This window comes from Salvelinus alpinus, chromosome 4 (assembly GCF_045679555.1).
Source record: "Salvelinus alpinus chromosome 4, SLU_Salpinus.1, whole genome shotgun sequence".
Taxonomy (NCBI): domain Eukaryota; kingdom Metazoa; phylum Chordata; class Actinopteri; order Salmoniformes; family Salmonidae; genus Salvelinus; species Salvelinus alpinus.
In genome coordinates, this window is record NC_092089.1 from 68895737 (window position 1) to 68913886 (window position 18150).

At 44.7% G+C, this 18150-nt stretch overlaps 1 protein-coding gene across 1 annotated transcript in view; it reads left to right on the top strand.

Moving 5' to 3' along the window:
* LOC139574257 (vascular endothelial growth factor receptor kdr-like) overlaps nt 1-4972 on the top strand; it is a 68798-nt gene extending 63826 nt beyond the window's left edge. The window contains exons 28-30 of the mRNA XM_071398663.1: nt 309-381; nt 654-754; nt 4834-4972. Coding sequence (XP_071254764.1) covers nt 309-381; nt 654-731 — 151 coding nt within the window. The 3' untranslated portion in view covers nt 732-754; nt 4834-4972. The remainder of the gene's footprint in view (nt 1-308; nt 382-653; nt 755-4833) is intronic.
* Nucleotides 4973-18150: the final 13178 nt, after the last annotated feature.

Genomic DNA, 18150 nt, shown 5'->3' on the forward strand with positions numbered 1-18150 from the left:
GTCCACTTAAAATAATATTTGTCAAGCCCTCGTTTCACAGGTCCTACGAGTGTGTTTTGAGAATGTGTTGAAATGCTTTAATAGCAGTTATCCCTTATGCGGAATTAAGCAGCCATTTGATTCTCTGCGTCTGTTGAAAAGCAAAATAAATAGAGGTTCTTTTCAAAAACCAATCCCACTGACACTATGTAATTGTTCATTAACTTGATTATGTTCCCGCTTATTGTGTTTCTTAATGCCGCTTTTTGGCACATGTAATCTTGGAATTCCCTGATTGGGATCTGACTTTGGAAATTTTATCCCTTCAGGAACATCCGGCCGGGAAGTGTGAAGACCTTTGACGAGGTTACCATGGAGAACAGCTCTAACGACAACCATGAGGTGAATTAACTCATCACCCCCCAACTTAACATGAGGGTGTCTCTAAAACATCTGGCCTGTAAGAATAGACATATGTGAGACCACGCTTTTGTTGGACTAGCTCTGACACATTCTCTATCATTCTCTCTCTCTCTCTCTCTCTCTCTCTCTCTCTCTCTCTCTCTCTCTCTCTCTCTCTCTCTCTCTCTCTCTCTCTCTCTCTCTCTCTCTCTCTCTCTCTCACTCACTCTCTTTGTATCCTGATATTTCCCTCCCTCTCTCTGCACGTGCAGGGGGGACAGTCGGACAGTGGGATGGGCCTGTCGTCTGACGATGGGAACACGCTGAAGCGCCTGGAGTCTTTTGCCTGACCTCTCTGTATCATGGCCCTGGCGTGAGTACACCTAATACCCATCATCCATGTCACTGACATCATCTGGAGACGCAGAGAGGGGCGGATAGAACCATACTGAGAGGCAGAAAGAGGCAGGGGAGCCACAGGCAGAGGCAGGGAGGGGTAGAGCGGCAGGGAGGGGTAGATGGGCTGGGAGGGGAGGTAGAGAGGCAGAGGCTGGGAGGGGTAGAGAGGCTGGGAGGGGTAGAGAGGCCGGGAGGGGTGTAGAGGCAGAGGCCGGGAGGGGTGTAGAGGCAGAGGCCGGGAGGGGTGGAGAGGCCGGGAGGGGTGGAGAGGCAGAGGCCGGGAAGGGTGGAGAGGCAGAGAAGGGTAGAGAGGCAGAGGCCGGGAATGGTGGAGAGGCAGAGGCCGGGAGAGTTGGAGAGGCAGAGGATGGGAGGGGTGGAGAGGCAGAGAAGGGTAGATAGGCTGGGAGGGGTAGAGAGGCAGAGAAGGGTAGATAGGCTGGGAGGGGTGGAGAGGCTGGGAGGGTTGGAGAGGCAGAGGCTGGGAGGGGTGGAGAGAGGCTGGGAGGGGTAGAGAGGCAGAGAAGGGTAGAGGGGTAGAGAAGCAGGATGGAGAGATAGGGGAAGCAGAAAGAGGTAGGAGAGAAGGAGAGGCAGGGTGCTGGACCTGCCCAGGAAACCCACCCACTGGCCTGGAATGTAGACGTTTGGATTGTCACACACACACACACACACACGGTCCCTATCACCCTCTGAACCTCAATGACAGGTTTTTGCATTTGTAAAAAGAAGCCATGCGAGAGCCCAATCGAGACAAAGGACTCTGGGGAGGGATATTGCCCTAAGGTGACAACCCAAAAGACAGAGAACAAAAGTCCAGTGGAAGTGTGACTCGGGCCTGGGTGGTTTAACACTAAAGCTCAAAAGGCTGCTCGGACTGATTGAGACATCCTCTGACAACTTACTTATCAAGGAGTTTCTAAGTTTAGAGTAGAGGCAGTGTTTCATACATCACTCAACTACCATAGTGTGAGATTACATGAGAGGTCGGGGCCAAGGAGGCACTCTGTCCAAGCACTCTGTCCAAGCACTCTGTCCAAGCACTCTGTCCAGACACTCTGTCCAAACATTCTGTCCAAGCACTCTGTCCAAACACTCTGTCCAGAGTCAATCTAACAGATGTTGTCAGAATAACAGTGTCATTGCTGAGGAACAGTTGTGGACTCAGATGTCTCATCACCCTGGATGTTATCTGATCCAGTATAATCAGCCTGTGGTGGCTGAGGAATTGTTGTCTAACATCTCCCTGCGCCTTTGAGAATGAATGCTCCCCTACGCAATGAACTGAGAGCTAATGTTCAGATAGAGGAAACATCCCATTATGCATGTACAGTCCACCCACTGTCCCAGATAAACCTGTGGTTTGTGTAGATTGAGGTTTTAGAGATTGTTTATGATGTTGAACGTTGGCCAATAGCAGGGTTAATCTAGTAGGTCACACACCCGGACTCTTTGGATCTGAACATGCTCCGCAAACCAGCAACTTGCAAAATGATTTAAACAAGCATTCAGGTTATTCTAAATATAATCTCATGATACAGTTCACAAATCCTCAGGCGTAGACTAAGCTTCCCATCAAACCAAAATTGGTTCTGTGAAAGTTCCCAGAACATTCATTAGGTCGCGGCAAATGTTCTCATAACACAAAAACTGTCCAGTCTTGCTGATGATTATATCATTTTTGTATAAAACATTTGCCAGATGTTGCAAAAAATGTTTCTAGAACACATTTAATCCGTTCTTTAAAGGTTCCCAGAATGGATTTCCTTGTCCCACCGCGCTCTAGCAACTCGTTTTGGCGGGCCGGGAGTCTGCAAGCTGACCTCGGTCGCCATTTGGACAGTGTTTCCTCTGACACAGTGGTGTGGCTGGCTTCCGGGTTAAGCCAGCAGTGTGTCAAGAAGCAGTGAGGTTTTGCAGGGTCGTGTTTCGGAGGACGCGTGGCTCTCGGCCTTCACTTCTCCCGAGTCTGTAGGGGCGTTGCAGCGATGGGAAAAGACTAACTACCAATTGGGTATCATGAAATTGGGGGGGAAAGGGGTGAAAGTACAACAAAAACAAAAAAGGTTCCCAGAATGTTTCATTAGGTTGCGGAAACAGTCTGGTGAGAATATTGTCGGGACATCACAAAAGATATGTTCCCAAAACATGAAATCTGTCCAGTTGTGCAGTGGATTCTGGGCTGCAAAAAACATTCACCTGCTGTTGCTCGGGTCGGGTAGCAGAGCTCTGTTATGAGAACACACTTTCACAGAACCAATTTTGATTTGCTGGGAAAACATTACTCTGGTACGTTGTGTTATTACATAACCTGGAAACCTAATGAGAACGTTTGGGGAATGTTCTGTATGGGTTGTCACAGATATTGTGCACAACATTTTAGTGAGTGTTAGGAGAACATTCCAAGGTTATTTCATTTAAAACATATTTTTGAAGAGAAAAATATATATTTTGTTATCAAAAACATTATATTGGGATGTTATCATCCTAATGTTAGATAAAACCCTAACTAGAACTTAATGGGAATTGTAGGATAATGTTCTGGGAATGTTCCTGGGTTTGCTGGGTTCCCAGCTAGCAATCACCCAGGTCATCGATAGCGTCCGTAGAAGACAGGTTCCTTGACCAGCTGTAGATGACACTGCTGGCATGACACCTTGTCAGAACCTTTCATACCTGTAGAATAGAGAGAAACCAGGGCTAAGGACAGGGCTTAGAAAGGTCAGGCTGCAAAACCTCTCCCAGCTTCAGTTCAAAGAGCACAATTGCATTAAAAAAAAGATGTCGGTGGAGTCTGCCTTTTCAAATGGCCCACTCACAAATGCCTCTTCACTGGTCAAAAAAAGATTAGGACTGAAACATATTCTAACAAGCTAGAATAGCTAACAAACAACGTTATTTTTCAATGCAATAATCATAAACTGGCAGAAAGGGTACAGGAAAACATCCGTGAGTGGAGTTTGATGTGAATTTATCATGATTAATGACACTATTCCGAAACCCCCAATGAACAAGGTCTTGGTTTGAATAAAACATTATGGATCCCCTCCCTCAGCAACCATTGTTCCCTCCCAACCCCAATCCTACCCCACACCCTCATCAACCCATGTACAGTGCTCCCCTCGTCTCTGTGCCCCTATGTGATGCACAACGCTGGGCAGAGAGAGACTAGAAGACCACTACCTATGGGCACAGCCTTAGCTTCCATGGCCTCTTCCATGGGAGAACCAGTCACCAGAGGCATGCAGATAATTATCTATTTATTGAGGGGAAAGAACCCTTACTGGGTCGCCACTCGATCACTGTCACCTTTGACCTTCTGGAGGTTTACGAGGGAGGGCCTCCCTGGCTCTGTAATGGTCCTCTAGCTTTGTGCTGTAGAATTCCACGTGGCACCCCCTCTTCCCCACTCGCAGTTGTCCTATACCGTCTCCCTATAGCTCTCTCTCTCTCTCTCCCTCTCTTTGTAGATGTGTGTAAATGCTTGTCATAGTATTGATGTCAGTACTTGACTCAACAAATCGAAAATGTAATACACCACCCTGTCATTTCCCCAGTCTCATAGTCAATGCAGCTAGTCAGTCATGTGATTTATCCCACTGGGATCTGTGAGCTAGGTTCTGGAAACTCCTAGCAACCAGAAGACAATAGTAGTCAATTACTCATATTTGGAGCGTTTATGGGAGCAGAAGTGAGAGGCCAGAGAACATGATTGATGATATCCTTTATGAACAATTATCATGGAAATGTATTATTGGTTTATTACTGAGTCTGTTTTTAAACATGTATGTTCTCTCTCTCTCTCTCTCTCTCTTTCTATCTCTCTTTCTATCTCTCTCTTTCTCTCTCTCTTTCTCTCTCTTTCTCTCTCTTTCTCTCTCTTTCTCTTTCTTTCTCTTTCTCTTTCTCTTTCTCTCTCTCTCTTTCTCTTTCTCTCTCTCTCTCTCTTTCTATCTTTATCTTTCTCTCTCTCTCTCTCTTTCTTTCTCTCTCTTTCTCTCTCTTTCTCTCTCTCTTTCTTTCTCTCTCTCTTTCTTTCTCCCCCCACCCTAGGATGAAGGAGGTGAGTCGGTGCTGACTGAGGAAAAGAAGGACAAGTACCCTCAGCCTGTCCCCTCTCTGGACTTCATCCTGAACAACTCTTCCCTGGAGCCCGGTCTGGAGTGCCACAGCCCGCAGCCCTCCACCCCACCTGTGTAGCCCTACCCCACCCCATCGCCGTGGGAGACTCCCCCCCCCCCCCGGCCGCTGGTGGAGAATCTTACTGAAAGCATCAAGGCCTCTCCTTTGTTCTCCTCTGTTCTAGCTCGCTCTGGACTTCACAGCGCACCGTAAAACGCCTGCTGCTGCCTCTCTCCTTTTAACTTCTTCCATTTCTCCTCCTCCCCGAGGCTTGAGCTAGAGACAAGTTTGAGACGCTTTGTTACAACGTGAGATCTGTTACTTTAGGACTGTGACACCTTTCTGTGTATCTGCACTTAGCCTGCCTGCTTCCCATCAGCCCACTCTGCTAGAAGGAGGAAGAAGAGTCTGCCTTCACAGCCTGTCCCAGGGGTTCATCTATTTGCTGCTGGTCTTCTCCATACCCCACTGTGATAGCCACACCACAGGAGGTTGGTGGCACCTTAATTGGGGAGGATGAGCTCGTGGTAATGGCTGGAGCGGAATAGGTGGAATGGTATCAAGTACATCAAACACATGGTTTCTATGTGTTTGATGCCATTCCTTTATCTCCTTTCCAGACATTATTATGAGCCATCCTCCCCTCAGCAGCCTCCACTGATCCACACATACAGATACCTATAGATAGCTATAGACCAACAGCGCTTTCAGAAAGTTTTCATACAGTTGAAGTCGGAAGTTTACATACACTTATGTTGGAGTCATTAAAACTCGTTTTTCAACCACTCCACAAATTTCTTGTTAGCAAACTATAGTTTTGGCAAGTCGGTTAGGACATCTACTTTGTGCATGACACAAGTCATTTTTCCAACAATTGTTTACGGACAGATTATTTCACTTATAATTCACTGTATCACAATTCCAGTGGGTCAGAAGTTTACATACACTAAGTTGACTGTGCATTTAAACAGCTTGGGAAATTCCAGAAAATTATGTCATGGCTTCAGAAGCTTCTGATAGGCTAATTGACATAATTTGAGCCAATTGGAGGTGTACCTGTGGATGTATTTCATGGCCTACCTTCAAACTCAGTGCCTCTTTGCTTGACATCATGGGAAAATCTAAAGAGCCAAGACCTCAGAAAAATTGTAGAACTCCACAAGTCTGGTTCATCCTTGGGAGCAATTTCCAAACGCCTGAAGGTGCCACGTTCATCTGTACAAACAATAGTAAGCAAGTATAAACACCATGGGACCACGCAGCCGTAATACCGCTGTCACGTTCCTGACCTGTTTTCTTTTGTTTTGTATTCATTTTAGTTGGTCAGGGCGTGAGTTGGGTGGGTTGTCTATGTTTGTATTTCTATGTTGGGATTTTGTGTTCGGCCTGGTATGATTCTCAATCAGAGACAGCTGTCAATCGTTGTCCCTGATTGAGAATCATACTAAGGCAGCCTGGGTTTCACTTGTGTTTTGTGGGTGTTTGTTCCTGTGTCAGCGTTTGGGCCACACAGGACTGTTTCAGGTTAGTCACGTTTGTTGTTTTGTTAATTTGTAGTGTTTGTTGGTTTGCCATTAAATCATGAATACTTACCAATCCGCATCTTGGTCCGATCCATGCTCCTCCTCGTCTGAGGAGGAGAACGACATTGACAGCCGTTACAGAAACACCCACCAAACCAGGACCAAGCGGATTGGAGAAGGACGGCAAGAACAAAAGCAATGGAGAGAAGAGGAATGGACATGGGAGGAGATCCTGGACGGCAAAGGACCCTGGACTCAGCCAGGGGAATATCGCCGTCCCAAGGCGGAGCTGGAGGCAGAGAGGCAGCGAAGGCAGAGAGGCGCTGGTATGAGGAGGCAGCGCGGCGACGCGGTTGGGAGCCCGAGAGTCAGACCCAAAAATGTCTTGGGGGGGGGCACACGAGGAGTGTGGCAAAGCCGGGTAGGATACCTGAGCCAACTCCCCGTGCTTACCGTGGAGTGAGAGGGCGTCGTACTGGTCAGACACCGTGTTATGCGGTAAAGCGCACGGTGTCCCCAGTACGCGTGCTTAGCCCAGTGCGGGCTATTCCACCTCGCTGCACTGGTAGGGCTAAGTTGGGCATCGAGCCGGATGTCATGAAGCCGGCCCAACGCATCTGGCCACCAGTGCGTCTCCTCGGGCCGGCATACATGGCACCAGCCTTACAGATGGTGTCCCCGGTTCACCAGCATAGCCCAGTGCGGGCTATTCCACCTCGCCACACTGGCAGGGCTACGGGCACCATTCAACCTGGTAAGGTTGGGCAGGCTCGGTGCTCAAGAGCACGTGTCCTCCTTCACGGTCCGGTATACCCGGTGCCACCTCCAAGTACCAGTCCACCGGTGGCAGCCCCCCGCACCAGGCTGTCTCTCCGGGTTCTCTCTCCAGCTGCTTCCACCTGTCCAGCGCTGTCAGAGCTTTCCTCCTCTCCAGCGCAGCCAGTGCCTATACCACGCACCAGGCCTATAGTGCGTCTCAGCCGGCCAGAGTCTGCCGTCTGCCCAGCGGTGCCTGAACTGCCCGTCTGCCCAGCGGCGCCTGAACTGCCCGTCTGCCCAACGCCGTCAGAGCTGGCCGTCTGCCAAGCGCCATCGGAGCCATCCGTCTCCCCAGCGCCATCTGAGCCATCCGTCTCCCCAGCGCCATCTGAGCCATTCGTCTCCCCAGCGCCATCTGAGCCATCCGTCTCCCCAGCGCCGTCTGAGCCATCCGTCTGTCCCGAGCCGTTAGAGCCGCCCGTCTGTCCCGAGCCGTCAGAGCCGTTCGTCAGTCAGGAGCCGCTAGAGCCATTCGTCAGTCAGGATCTGCCAGGGCCGCCAACCAGACAGGATCTGCCAGAGCCGCCAACCAGACAGGATCTGCCAGAGCCGCCAACCAGACAGGATCTGCCAGAGCCGCCAACCAGACAGGATCTGCCGGAGCCGTCAGCCAGTCATGAGTGTCCAGAGCCGTCCAGCCAGGACCAGCCAGAGCCGTCCAGCCAGGACCAGCCAGAGCCGTCCAGCCAGGACCAGCCAGAGCCGTCCAGCCAGGACCAGCCAGAGCCGTCCAGCCAGGATCCGCCAGAGCCTTCCGCCAGCCAGGATCCGCCAGAGCCTTCCGCCAGCCAGGATCCGCCAGAGCCTTCCGCCAGCCAGGATCCGCCAGAGCCTTCCGCCAGCCAGGATCCGCCAGAGCCTTCCGCCAGCCAGGATCCGTCAGAGCCTTCCGCCAGCCAGGATCCGCCAGAGCCAGCCAGCCAGGATCCGCCAGAGCCAGCCAGCCAGGATCCGCCCCTCAGTCCGGTGCTGCCCCTCAGTCAGGTGCTACCCCTCAGTCTGCTACTGCTCTTTAGTATAGTGGGATTGACATGGAGGGTGGACATTGGGAGGAGGCCACGGAAGCGGGGGTGGACTATGGTGGGGTGGGGACCACGACCAGCGCCAGAGCCGCCACCGTGGACAGACGCCCACCCAGACCCTCCCCTAGACTTTGTGCTGGTGCGCCCGGAGTTCGCACCTTAAGGGGGGGGTTCTGTCACGTTCCTGACCTGTTTTCTTTTGTTTTGTATTCATTTTAGTTGGTCAGGGCGTGAGTTGGGTGGGTTGTCTATGTTTGTATTTCTATGTTGGGATTTTGTGTTCGGCCTGGTATGATTCTCAATCAGAGACAGCTGTCAATCGTTGTCCCTGATTGAGAATCATACTAAGGCAGCCTGGGTTTCACTTGTGTTTTGTGGGTGTTTGTTCCTGTGTCAGCGTTTGGGCCACACAGGACTGTTTCAGGTTAGTCACGTTTGTTGTTTTGTTAATTTGTAGTGTTTGTTGGTTTGCCATTAAATCATGAATACTTACCAATCCGCATCTTGGTCCGATCCATGCTCCTCCTCGTCTGAGGAGGAGAACGACATTGACAGCCGTTACAACCGCTCAGGAAGGAGACGCGTTCTGTCTCCTAGAGATGAATGTACTTTGGTGAGAAAAGTGCAATTCAATCCCAGAACAACAGCAAAGGACCTTGTGAAGATGCTGGAGGAAACAGGTACAAAAGTATCTATATCCACAGTAAAACGAGTCCTATATCAACATAACCTGAAAGGCCGCTCAGCAAGGAAGGAGCCACTGCTCCAAAACCGCCATAAAAAGCCAGACCACGGTTTGCAACTGCACATGGGGACAAAGATCGTACTTTTTGGAGAAATGTTCTTTGGTCTGATGAAACAAAAATAGAACTGTTTGGCCATAATGACCATCGTTATGTTTGGAGGAAAAAGGGGGAGGCTTGCAAGCCGAAGAACACATCGCAACCGTAAAGCACGGGGGTGGCAACATCATGTTGTGGGGGTGCTTTGCTGCAAGAGGGACTGGTGCACTTCACAAAATAGATGGCATCATGAGGAAGTACAATTATGTGGATATATTGAAGCAACATCTCAAGACATCGGGCAGGAAATTAAAGCTTGGTCGCAAATGGGTCTTCCAAATGGACAATGACCCCAAGCATACTTCCAAAGTTGTGGCAAAATGGCTTAAGGACAACAAAGTCAAGGTATTGGAGTGGCCATCACAAAGCCGTGACCTCAATCCTATAGAAGATTTGTGGGCAGAACTGAAAAAGCGTGTGCAAACAAGGAGGCCTACAAACCTGACTCAGTTACACCAGCTCTGTCAGGAGGAATGGGCCAAAATTCACCCAACTTATTGTGGGAAGCTTGTGGAAGGCTACCTGAAACGTTTGACCCATGTTAAACAATTTAAAGGCAATACTACCAAATACTAATTGAGTGTATGTAAACTTCTGACCCATTGGGAATGTGATGAAAGAAATTAATGCTGAAATAAATAATTATTTCTACTGTTATACTGACATTTCACATTCTTAAAATAAAGTGGTGATCCTAACTGACCTAAGACAGGGATTTTTTTTATTGGATAATATGTCAGGAGTTGTGAAAAACTGAGTTTAAATTTATTTGGCTAAGGTGTATGTAAACTTCTGACTTCAACGGTACCTCTTGACTTAATCCACATTTTGTTGTGTTACAGCCTGAATTCAAAATTGATTAAATAGATGTTTTTCTCACCAATCTACTGGACACACAATACCCCATAATGACAAAGTGAAAACATGTTTTAGACATTTTTGCTAATTTATTGAAAATGAAATACAGAAATAACTCATTCACATCATTATTCACACCCCTGAGTCAATTCTTTGTAGAAGCACCTTTGGCAGCGATTACAACTTTGAGTCGTTCTGGGTAAGACTCTAAAAGCTTTCCACACCTGGATTGTGCAACATTTTTCCATTATTATTTTCAAAATTCTTCAAGCTCTGTCAAATTGGTTGTTGATCATTGCTAAACAACCATTTTCAGGTCTTGCCATAGATCTTCAAGTAGATTTAAGTCAAAACGGTAACTCGGCCTCTCAGGAACATTCACAGTCTGCTTCGTAAGCAATTGCAGTGTAGATGTGGCCTTGTGTTTTAGGTGTATCCTGAAAAACTCCCCAGTCCTTAACGATTACAAGCATACCCATAACATGATGCAGCAACCACTATTCTTGAAAATATGGAGAATAGTACTCAGAATTGTGTTGTATTGGATTTGCCCCAAACATAACAATTTGTATTCAGGACAAAAAGTTAATTGCTTTGACAATTATTTTGCAGTATTACTTTAGCGCCTTTTTGCAAACAGGATGCATATTTTAGAAATATTTTTTTTCTGTACAGGCTTCCTTTTCCCTCTGTCAATCAGGTTAGTATTGTGAAGAAACTACAATGTTGTTGAGCCAACCTCAGTTTTCTGCTGTAACTCAGTAACTGTTTTAAAGTCACCATTGGCCTCATGGTGAATTCCCTGGACAGTTTCCTTCCTCTCCGGCAACTGAGTTAGGAAGGATGCCTGCATCTTTGTAGTGACTGGGTGTAAATAATGACCACCATGCTCAAAGGGATATTCAATGTCTGCTTTTTAAAATGTTTACCCATCTGCCAATGGGGGCCCTTCTTTGAGAGGCATTGGAAAACGTCCCTGGTCTCTGTGGTTTAATCTGTGTTTGAAATTCACTGCTCGACTGAGGGACCTTACAATTATCTCTATGTGTGCGTTACAGAGATGAGATAGTCATTCAAAAAGAATGTTAAACACTATTATTGCACACAGAGTGAGTCCATGCAAGTTATGTGACTTGTTAAGCAAATGTTTACTCCTGAACTTATTTAGGCTTGCCATAACAAAGGGGTTGAATACTTATTTAATTTAATCCATTTTAAATTCAGGCAGTAATACAAAAAAATGTGGTAAAAGTCAAGGGGTGTGAATACTTTCTGAATGCGCTGTATGCAAACCTAAAGACAGGCTCAGGTATTCCTATGATCTACTGTGAACAACACTAAGAAGCACAACAGATTCCAGACGTATAACGCATGAAATGTAGTGTGTAACTATGTGGACGTGTTTCTATGGGGATAAAATATGTAACAGAGAAAGAAAAGAGGTTGGAGAATTGAGGCGTTTCTTGTTTTACTATTTTATTTCTGTACAAATATTTTATAGAATAGAAAACTGGAAAGTAAATGTGCTATTTTATTATATTTAGTAATAATTGTGTTTTCTTTTAGATCGTAATATAAGGTTTAATAATCATTCTTATCACAAAGTTGGTATTTTCAAGCATATATTACTCAGCTTGACTTTAGCTAATGCTCACGTTTTTAAAAGGCACCTGTCGGACAGATTATCGGAACGGTTTGTGAATAATTGAATCTGCCAGTCTGAAAAGATTTCTCACTTGAGTACTCCGATCCCCAGTCTTCCCAGTGAATATGTTTTTTGAATATTTTTTCCCATTCGTCTTAGAGAGAAGAAAGGGTTGAGACTGTAGATGGGTATTGGCTCAGTCTGAGTAGTAGTAGTTTCAACAGCCCATAAAGTCCCAATGCCCTCTGAATAGGGTTAAGGTATGAAGGGAACTGGGCAAAACGGAGAGTAATACCACACTGCTTTGGATTTAACACTACATCTCTACCGTGAAGGCATTTTAAATGAAAAGTCCTATTTGGATTCCTTACCCTATCCCGATATGGGCCCGTTCATGAGGAAAACCTAACTGTATATTATTGTTATGGCCCGAGTGCAAAAAGGAAATGAGATGATACAAGAAAGCCACATGGACAAAGCTAGTTAAAAACATGAGCTTGGATTAGAATTTCACATGAAGCGTGTGTCTGAGAAAGCACTAGTAAAATAAACCATGCATATTTATTTAGGTTTATATTATACGTTGTCGCTTATTAATCCAGATCAAATGTTCTCTTAAATATGTCACACTGAAGAGTTAACCAAAGGATTTGTACCCTCTGCCTCCTTGATAACAAGATATGTAACATTCCGGTATTTCATTCCAGATTTATATGCTGTTTCCACTGCTGTATACACTTTAATTACATTAGGAAAGATGAAGGAATTTACTGTTTGTTAGCAGGAATATTTAGAATAGAAAGCTTCTGCTGCTGATCCATTTTGCTGCGCTAAAAGTGTTACTGAAGCTTGCAGGGCAGGCTACAGGAATCCTATGTGTTATCCAGGCTGGTCACAATACACTGGTCACTGAAAGTTATGTTATCTACTTGATCACGTTTAGCCTGTAACTACCTTTAAAAACAAGGCTGTTATGCACAGATTAAGGATAAAGTATCAGGATGAAGAGTTGAAATGGTTGGAAAAATATGCATCTTTGGTTAAATAAAAATTCCAGTGACACCAGCTAGTCTTTCCTTACAAATAGGAGAAATTGATAGTTTGTGTGTGTTAAGCTACTACAATATGTGCCAATACATTATTCATTAAGGTTTATTATGAATCCTGTCTCTAAACCCTGAAATCCTGCCAAATTATTTTTGCATTGTTAATGTGGACTGACTGGGTCTTGTGTTCATTGTGGAGGGGAAAAGTATATGCACTGATATTTTCTATCAAATATAGATTTTTTGTCATCTAAATGTATTTTTATTATTAACCAAGCATAAGAAGTGAATAAATTAATAAAGATCTATATATTTATAAATTACTTCTAGTCCACTCATTTTTTCTGAAGTTGCTAACATTGTTTAATATATCAACCCTCATCTTTTTTTAGGACATGATCCTCTTAAATCTGAAGTGCTGACACCATAGGTAATCAACACATTGGTAATCAGCACCATTTTGAACACATATTTGTTGCACAACTTGTCTGTGGCTGGGAATGTGGAGATGGGTGAGACGTGCATCCACTGTATGTGTGTGTCATCAGAAGGCTACACTCCTCTGGTCCTGCTCCTTAACCAGCGAGACACGCTTCCTGAGCGGGGCAAGGTGTCGGCAGCCTGTCTGTCAACGGGACAATGCCCCTCGGAGCAGGAAAGGAAGGGGCCCTTAATCATCCTGGTCACGACCGGAGGACGCCACCCCGCAGTGAGCTTCCTATGGGGCCACACTGCCCCCCGACCCCCGTTACTGGCACAGGGTGTGCCCACTGGGAACGCCACACGGAACAGGTTGGGCTCTCCACTGTCTCCGCTCATCACTCTGGTTTACACTGATTTACAGTATTTAAAGCTAGGTGAACGTGAATGTTTACCACAACACTCACTGTCCTCCTACTATACAAGACCAAACCAGTGAATTATTCATATCTCAAGCCAAGCAGGTCAGCTCCGATGTAAACTGATTCCAGAATATGGAATGTAAATAAACATGGGAAGCATGCTGGGAATGAGGAACCATCATTTTTTGGCTACAAACACAACAGGGCGTGCTTCTTTACTCACACAACTAGTAGTTTTCCACACACAGACACAAGCAGGAAAACCTCACTGGCCCTTTCTTCAGGGGCTGGTCACTGGACAGACTCCTCTCTTGGGAGCACTAAGCAGTCATAACTTCTGATTAAGGTCAAATAAGAATCTCCAAAGACAATTGACATTGCAAAAACTGCATTGGACGCCAATAATGTGCAGAATATTGATCAAATATGATCATGACATATACTGTAGAGTATGAATATAGAAGCTGTATTCTCTTAACATGCATCCATAAGTCCTGGATGACACTATAATATAGGCTGGATTCAATGCAACAACAATGTTGCAATAAATGAACTACAGTGCCTTCAGGAAGTATTCACCACCCTGGATTTTTTCCACATTTTGTTGTGTTACAGCCTGACATTAAAATGTTTTTTTTTTTTGTCATTGGCCTACACGTAACACCCCATAATGTCAGTGGAGGTTTTTTTTCAATTAAAAGTGAAAAGCGGAAATGTCTTGAGTCAATAAGTATTCAACCCCTTTGTTATGGCATGCCTAAATAAGTTCAGGAGTAAAAATGTCCTTAACAAGTCACATAATAAGTTGCATGGACTCAATAATAATAATAATAACGTTTAACATGATTTTTGAACAACTCCCTCATCTCTACACCCCACACATACAATTATATTTAAGGTCCCTTAGTTGATCAGTGAATTTCAAACACAAATTCAACTGCAAAGACCAGCAAGGCTTTCCAATGCCTCGCAATGAAGGGCGCCTATTGGTAGATGGGTGAACGTTTTAAAAAGCAGACATTGAATATCCCTTTGAGCATGCTAAAGTTATTAATTACACTTTGGATGGTGTATCATTACACCCAACCTTTCTAACTCAGTTGCCGGAGAGAAAGAAAACCTCTCAGGGATTTCACCATGAGGCCAATTGTGACTTTAAAACAGTTACAGAGTTTAATGGCTGTGGTAGTTGAAAACTGAGGATGGATCAACAACATTGTAGTTACTCCATAATACTAGCCTATTTGACAGAGTGAAAAGAAGGAAGCCTGTACAGAATAAAAATATTCCCAAAACATGCATCCTGTTTGCAACAAGGCACTAAAGTAATACTGCAAAAAAATACCACTCCATATTTTCAAGAAAGTGGTAGCTGCATCATGTTATGGTTATGCTTGTAATTGTTAAGCACTGTGGAGTTTTTCAGGATAAAAAGAAACGCACAGGCAAAATCCTAGAGGAAAACCTGGTTCAGTCTGCTTTCCACCAGACAATTGGAGATTAATTCACCTTTCAGCAGGACAATATTTTCAAACACAAGGCCAAATCTAAAATGGAGTTTCTTACCGAGACGACGTTGAATGTTCCTGAGTGGCATAGTTACCGTTTTGACTTCAATTGGCTTGAACATCAATGGCTGTCTAGTAATGATCAACAATCAACTTGACAGAGCTTGAATTATTTATTTAAATGGACAGATATTATACAATACAGGTGTGGAAAGCTCTTAGAGTCTTACCCAGAAAGATTCACAGATGTAACCGCTGCCAAAGGTGACTCTAACAGGTATTAACTCAGGGGGTTGAATACTTATCTAATCAAGTTATATTAGTGTTTTATTTTTCATAAATTGTTTACAAATGTTAACATTTTTCTTCCACTTTGACATTACAGAGTATTTCGTGTGGGTTGTTGACAATTAAATCTGTTTGAATACCAGTTTGTAACACAACACATGTGGAAAAGGTCATGGGGTGTGAATACTTTCTGAAGGCACTCTGTAATGCAATGAATGGATAGATCTGGGAGAAATATGTAATATCCGGAAACCAGAACTGCTTTGCCAGTCAAGACAGAAACCAAAAAACCAAAGAAATGGAGTGGTGCTGGTCTTTCATAACAGAGCCTCTCAAATGAAAACATCCATCGTGAACGTACAATGAAAAAGTATTGTTGCCCCTCAAACAGCTTTACTCAAGGTCATGAAAATAGCACAGTATGTTGTTTGCCTGGTAATCTGAAATATGACTAATGAAACAACTAGACAGAGATGACAAAAAAAAACATAAATCTGCCATCTGAAGTACCCATGGCAGGATATGAGGAATGTGATGAAACATCATTAATACAATGCATTGACTGTAACTTACCCTACTATAACCAAAGCAAAACGAGCATATCACCTCTGATGAATCAGAGTTTGTGTGCTGCCCAAGGTAACAACGGTCTCTGCAACAACACCAAAACGGACCTGGAAAAAGAACACATCCCGTTTGCATCTAATTAAAGGGCTCTGTTTTCATTTCTTTCCTTTGGAAAATTGTATTTATGAAAAAACCTCCCTCCCCAGCGTTCCCACTTCCACAGCTCCTTCCCAAGACAAACACAGCACCCCATAGCAGAATGCTCCATTAATCACTATAACAGAGGTGACACACTGAGGGCCTTCTTGAAACCATGCCAAAACACATTCCCTTAATCAGGGGGGAAACAGCACAGATTGAACTGCTATCATGTGCAGATTTGAAGCCATCCGCCACACAATAATGCCCAATAACTACAACAAAAAAACAACACAGGTTCCCCCCAAGCCCACTACAATACAATGCGATTCCCAGACCCCCTGCTCCAAGAAGGTGGACTATAGACCACGTCCAAACCTCCTCTCAACTAGAAGCAGAACAATGGTCCGGATGCTGTTTCCACAGTCAGACTAGCTGGAGCTTCACCCCACCTTTAAGCAGCAAGGAAGTATCACAGACCAAGTCAACAACAAGTGCATCGAAATAAATAAAGGCTTCCCCCGAAAATGGACTTGTGAACTCCAGGGGTGTAGAACAGAAGAAGGTGTACTAGGGTGAGAAAGAAACACTGTGTATAAAGACCATCAGAGTTCCAACAAACATTAGCAGGTTACTCTCCCAGCTGTGACAAACGTTTGGAGGTTAAAGGGAACCTACATGAATTCACTTTTAATGTTATACTGAAACTCCTGAAATACGTTTAGACTGCAGAGAAAATTCATTGCATTTTCAAAGCAAGGCAGAATGAGGTCTAAAAATAAAAGCCCTCCCTCCCCTTTATCATCTGATTCAGACCACAGAATCTCCCAAAAAACGGAAATACTATAACTGCATTGTCTTAAACAGACCTCCCCTGTTGCCTGACATGAAAGAGAATGGCCTGCAAATCAATACAAGGCTAAACAAGGGATGGGATTACACATTAATTCATGAATGAATGAACACAAGACCGCTGCAAATGCTGGCACTGTTGCATTAGACCCAGACGAGTTGAGACTAAACCAATCTCTTTGAGTTCACTACCACAGATCTGAGGACGGCCTCTTGGTGCTGACAGGCAACAGGAAGTAGTGATGTCCCAGCAGACGCAGCCAGCGGGGTCCGGGAAACCAGGATTAGCGCCGCAGCCTGCCATAAACATGTGTTTGTGCTCATAAATAGCCACGCCGTTTCTCTGAATTGATTATGGCAAAGTGGTCACTGCATTTTTCCCATGCCTCTCTGATGGTTTCAGCACTGTGTTCTTTCTGTGTTCTCTGCCCCCTTCCGATGCAGTCGTAACACGGGTGAGCTGGTTTCACTAAGGTTTTCATTTGAATGACAGGGATAAATATGCAAACAATTCTCTCTTGACATAATGGTTGGTATACTTCGTCAGATACATTTTCAGTGAGGACTAGGATGTTTTTGACAGATCTTGGAGCAAATCCATCATGTACAAGTCCAGTTCAGTCTGCAGTCTGTAATATTTCTGAAAACTGTTTCCCCCAATGGCATGCCTGTCAGATACAAATTAAGACTGACACAGGCATTCCATTGTTCCACTCATCTGTTTTTCCAAGTCTTTCTTTAAAATCCTAATTGCACTTGAAATACCACAACACCCCCTGGTGGCTCTCCTGGGAGCGATTCCAGAGGGCATAGAGGGAAGGGGTCAAAACTAGATTTAGCAGATTTTGCTCACAGCCGCCATTAAAATCCATTACCCATAAATTGGTTAAAACCCAAGCCCCCAACAAATAACTCCAGGCTGCAAAAGGTTTGGGAACTGAATGAGATGGAAGAAATAACACATACACTTAGATTACAAAGACCTACATTTATTAAAAGATGGAGCCCAGTAATGAGACTATTAATGGCATGAAATAACCCCCCCCTCGCTCTTTTTGTTTATAATAATGATTATGTCTGGCTGGAAATGTTATGATTTCTGTTATGTTAATGCACCACCTTATATATTGAACTGCAACAATCTGTATTAATATTTGCCTGTTTTTAAATGTTAAACATTACCCCCCTAATTGAACTATGTCCATCTCATCTCTCTAATGCACAACACATGAATGGAAAGGAACCAAAATATAATGGAATCTTTGCTTTAATTTATTTCAAGAGCATTCAGTCTTGAA